Source organism: Nicotiana tabacum, chromosome 12 (genome assembly GCF_000715075.1).
Source record: "Nicotiana tabacum cultivar K326 chromosome 12, ASM71507v2, whole genome shotgun sequence".
NCBI classification, from domain to species: Eukaryota; Viridiplantae; Streptophyta; class Magnoliopsida; order Solanales; family Solanaceae; genus Nicotiana; species Nicotiana tabacum.
Window position 1 is genome coordinate 73,385,260 of NC_134091.1, and position 5,265 is coordinate 73,390,524.

The following is a 5,265-nucleotide window of genomic DNA, read 5'->3' on the forward strand; positions in this document are numbered from 1 at the left end:
CCTGCATCTTATTGGCCCTGCACTCAAAGAAAAATGCTTAGCAGGAGGGGGATTGGTTTGTGTCGACCATAGTACTGGCGTTGCCCCGTTCCTGGTAAGGTTACGCCACGATGTTCAGTAGGTGGAACAATTTACGATATATTTTTTTAGAAAGAATTTTTTGAAAATCTTTGTTTTATGGCAAATGTCGTCATTCTGGATTGTGACATGCTTCGAAGGTTCATTGAACGCGAGTGTTGCTTCTTGAAAATTCTATCCCGTTGATGTTGATCTTCCATGACATTTTTGACGATGTGGCTTCTTGCCGTTGCGACTGCGTTGTAATTTGAATTTATGCATTACAAAGGTTCTCTAGGGTTACGGTCGAACCCTTTCAGGTAACCTACGTATCCAAAACGAAATCAGTCCTGAACGTAATTCGTGGATGATGATAAAAATATGATAAATATGACAGAACCTGACTCAGGAAGCCTACGTATCCAAACGCAAATAGGTCAAGACGTAGTTTGATTACAATAGATGCAAAATAATGAGATTAAGAATGAAATGGCCGAGTCTATTTCAGACTCTCTACGTATCCATGTGGAATTAGGCCAGAACGTAGTTAAATTACAAAAGATGAATGAATCTGATAAGGATTGGCTATGTATTCCTTCCCAAGAAAATCAAGTCGTGGCGTAGTTCCAAATACAATACAAAATGATATTTGGATTTTCTATTACAAAAGACAGGGGAGAGAGAAATCGAACCCTACGTGGGTTGCCTACGTAGCCTCCGAGGGAAGTCAGGTTGAGCGTAGTTCTGTTACAGTAAAACCTAACTATATTGCCTTCAAACATAATATCTCTTGATTGCGTCTGAGTTGATGGGTTTCGTGCTGACACTTTCGTCCATTTCTACCAAGATTAGAGCTCCACCCAACAACACTCGGTGAACTACGTAAGGACCTTGCCAATTCGGTGCGAACTTTCCTTGGTGGGGAAAGATTTTCTTCGAAGCCAATTGCCCCGGTGTGAACTGGTGAGGCTTCACCCTTTTGTTAAATGTACTGGCCATCCTAATCTGATACAGCTGACCAAGGCATACTGCATCCATTCTCTTTTCATCAATAAGCATGAGTTGTTCCTGTCTGACCCGTATCCACTCTGCATCGTCTAACTTGGCTTCTTGGATGACTCTTAAGGATGGTATCTCGACCTCTACGGGTATCACACCTTCGGTGCCATATACCAACATGTATGGCATTGCCCCAATGGATGTTCTCATGGTGGTCCGATAACCTAGTAAGGCGAAGGATAGTTTCTCGTGCCATTGCCTATGATTGTCCACTATCTTTCGCAGAATTCTCTTGATATTCTTGTTGGCTGCCTCAATTGCTCCATTCATTTGCGGTATGTAGGTTGTGGAGTTGCGGTGGACAATTCTGAACTTCTTGCGGATATCCCTCACGAGATCACTGTTGAGGTTAGATGCGTTGTCAGTTATGATTGACTCGGATATCCCAAATCAACAGACGGTGTTGTTTCGGATGAAATCCGCCACTACCTTTTTTGTGACGGCCTTGTAGGTAGATGCTTCGACCCATTTAGTGAAGTAGTCGATGGCTACCAAGATGAATCGGTGCCCATTTGATACAGCGGGCTCTATAGGTCCAATCACGTCCATGCTCCAAGCAACGAACGGCCAAGGCGAACCCATCACATTCAACTCATTGGGCGGAACCCGGATGAAATCCCTGTGGATTTGGCAATGGTGACACTTCTGTACATAGCGGATACTATCGCTTTCTATGGTCATGTGAAACCGTTCATGTGGGGTCTGCACATTCCTGCATGTATTTCTTCTAATAATCAAATTGCCTCAGTGGCATCCACACATCTCAACAAACCCAAGTCTGGGGTCCTCCTATACAGGACTTCCCCATTAAGGAAAAAGTGATTTGCCAGCCTTATAATCCCCCACTTTTGACTATTAGTAGCACTTTCTAGGTACTCACTTGCTTCGAGGAACCTTTTGATGTCACGGTACCATGTATCATCTGGCTCTTCGTCTACATGAAAATAGTACGCATGTTGATCCCTGATTCCTACCTCTATAGGGTCAATATAATTCTTATCTGGATGGTGAATTATGGATGATAAGGTTACAAGAGCGTCAGCAAACTCATTCTAGATCCTGAGAACGTGCTTGAATTCAATCTTTGAGAACTTCTTGCATAACTCTTTTACACAATGCAGGTACGAAAGGATCTTGACATTTTTGGTAGACCACTCCCCTTGGACTTGATGTATAAATAGATCTGAATCCCCTATGAACAAAAGTTCTTTGATGTTCATGCTGACTGCCATCTTGATTCCAAGGACGTACGCTTCGTACTCGGCCATATTATTGGTATAAGGGAATTTTATATTTGCTGATGCTGGATAGTGTTGTCCGGATTTCGAAATTAGGACTGCCCCAATACCTACTCCTTTGAAATTCGTCGCTCTGTCGAAAAAAATTCTCCATCCAGGGTATGATTCTACGATATCTTCTCCAGCGAATAATACCTCCTCGTCAGGAAAGTACGTAGTGAGCGGCTCATAATCCTTCTCCACTAGATTCTCGACAAGGTTGTCAGCTAGAGCTTGTCCTTTGATAGCCTTTTGGGTTATGTACACAATGTCAAATTCGCTGAGGAGAATTTGCCATTTAGCATGCTTTCCGGCATGCATCAGCTTCTGAAAGATAAACTTGAGCGGGTCGAGCCGAGATATCAATTGCGTGGTGTACGCTGTCACGCCCCAAAACCAAGGAGCGCGACCGATGCTCAACCGAATGAACCCGACCGAGCAAGCCTGTTAGATTTCATTCTACCCAAACTCATCCACGAATGGAGATAATGCATATTTTCCTTAATTAGAAAAAAATTGTTCACATCTACAATACCAATTTATTTCCAATAGTTTCATCATTTTTAAAGTCTCAATTGGACAAGTAATACAACCACAACATAATATATATATTTTGACGTTCCCAGCACCAATACACAACCCACACTATGTCTACGGAGCCTCTATAAATAAAGAGAGTACAATGATAATGCCGACAACAAGGCCCCGACTATACCTCAAACAGAATACATAAAGTACAAAAGATTCATGACCCCGGAATGAAGTGGGGCTCACCAAGTCAGTTGGGAAGAAGGTGCACTGCTATCACTGATCAATATCTCCTGTTGTGGAACCACCTGCATCCATTTAAAAATGCAGCGACCCCGGCAAAAGGGACGTTAGTACTGTTGAATAGAACTAGTATGTATAACTAAACACCCTCTCAATAGAATGACAAATAATACAACAAGATTATCATAATGTCAATGAAAGCCTTAATCAACATCAAACCTCAATTTAGGATCAAGACAGTGTTCAAATTAATTTCCATATCTCACATTGGGAGATTTTTAGTATCGATATACCATTGTTCACAATACTAATGTTCACAATACCAATGTTCAAAATACCATTGCCACCGTACATTTAGCACGAAGTCCGATCACGACCCGATCGTGTAGCCTATCTCATTAGAGAATCAACTACAATTACTATCAATACCAATACCATCGTAAATTTAGTACGGAGTTCGATCACGACCCGATCGGCTAGGCTATCTCATTAGAGAATCAACCATAATTACTGTCAATATCAATACCACCATAAATTTAGTACGGAGTCCGATCACGACCCGGTCGGCTAGGCCATCTCATTAGAGACATCAACCACAATTACTATCATTACCAATTTCCAGCACAATCAGCACCATGTGTGTGGCATGGTGTCCGATCACGACTCGATCGGCTAGGCTGTCTTATTTGAGACATCAACCTTTTTATATCAATCATCGCATTTCATAATACTTTCACATATTTTCATTTCATTGGCACTAGTGGCCATAATTATAAGATCATTCTTGGCACGTTGGTCATATTCAGTATTTCATGTTCACCTTATCAATTTCAAACATCATTATCATCATCAACAACAAATACAATTCAAATTAAGGTGTGTAGTACACATGTGAGCAATTTAGAGTCTAAGGCACATAGAGATATTTCACAAAAGTTGGCATAATAGCCTTTATTTAAACTTGACTTAAAGTCGAAATATTATTAATGCACAGCCCATATTTTAACACATCCTCAATTGGTAAGATAACATGAATAAAGCATTTGGGATGCCTGTTGAACATATTTCTTTCAACCCAATCTTACTCGGTATATCCAGTTTCATAATGAATCACTCGGGACTTACATAATTTACATGAATATCGTGGGATTCAATTCTAAGAGAAGAGTTTAGCCAACATACCTTAATTGAGCTTCGTTAATCTCTAAAACGTTACGGAATTCTTAGCAACTTCAATCTATTTTAGAAATATAACAAATTGAATCAAAATTAGGAAGATGATCACGGTTCTAGCTCATTTGAGTATTTTATCAAACACTAGATGAGCATTACGGTTTCAAGGTCCTTTTATGGAGGATTCCATCATCCCACAACCAATCTTTACCATGCTTAGTTCAATAATCTTCCTACACTCCTTGATATCACATGCATGTAAAATAATCAACTTTCAAGCCCAAAATTTATCTTGCTAATTACCCATTTTCAGATGATTTCAAAATTAGGGTTTACGGTGTAGAATCCTACCTCTAGGATGAAGACCTAGTGAGCTTGCCTTCTTAGTCTTCCAAAACTTGAGCAAGAATTGAAGAGCAATTATTGAAGAACACCTTCTCACTCTAGGGCACTCTCTCTCACTCTAAAATGTTAGATTATATCTCAAAAATGGCCCAAAACGTGTATTTAACGAAGTAGGGTCGGGTTTTAAAAACCTAAAAATGAAGCTCTGGGACAGGTTTTGTGGTCGCATAATTGCTGACAAAAATGATCAAAAATCTGTCTGTGTATGCAGTCACTATGCGGTCCACATAACTGTTATACGGTCGCATAATGCACCGCATAACAGTTATGCGGTCGTATAGTCGACCACATAGCTGCTTCCAGAATGGCCCTCTCCTGCTCACTTCTGCGGCCATTATGCGGTCCGTAGAGTGATTATGCGGTCGCATAATGGACCGCATAAATGCACTTTTGTGCCAAAAATTTCCTTTACTTTCCCGTGAAATATTATTTTCTTTGCAAATTTTACTGGGCTTTACACTTAAGTACTTCGAAATTTTCCAGGGTGTTACATATAATGCCTTAATTTCTGGGTGATCCAAGT

At 40.5% G+C, this 5,265-nt stretch overlaps 2 protein-coding genes across 2 annotated transcripts; both read right to left on the minus strand.

The window, feature by feature from the left end:
- Positions 1-831: 831 nt before the first annotated feature.
- On the minus strand, positions 832-1,266 carry LOC142167213 (uncharacterized). Its single transcript, XM_075227371.1, has one exon. The coding sequence runs from the start codon at positions 1,264-1,266 to the stop codon at positions 832-834; it is 435 nt and encodes a 144-aa protein (XP_075083472.1).
- A 902-nt stretch (positions 1,267-2,168) lies between these two features.
- Positions 2,169-2,714, minus strand: LOC142167214 (uncharacterized). Its single transcript, XM_075227372.1, has one exon. The coding sequence runs from the start codon at positions 2,712-2,714 to the stop codon at positions 2,169-2,171; it is 546 nt and encodes a 181-aa protein (XP_075083473.1).
- Between the last annotated feature and the right edge of the window lie 2,551 nt (positions 2,715-5,265).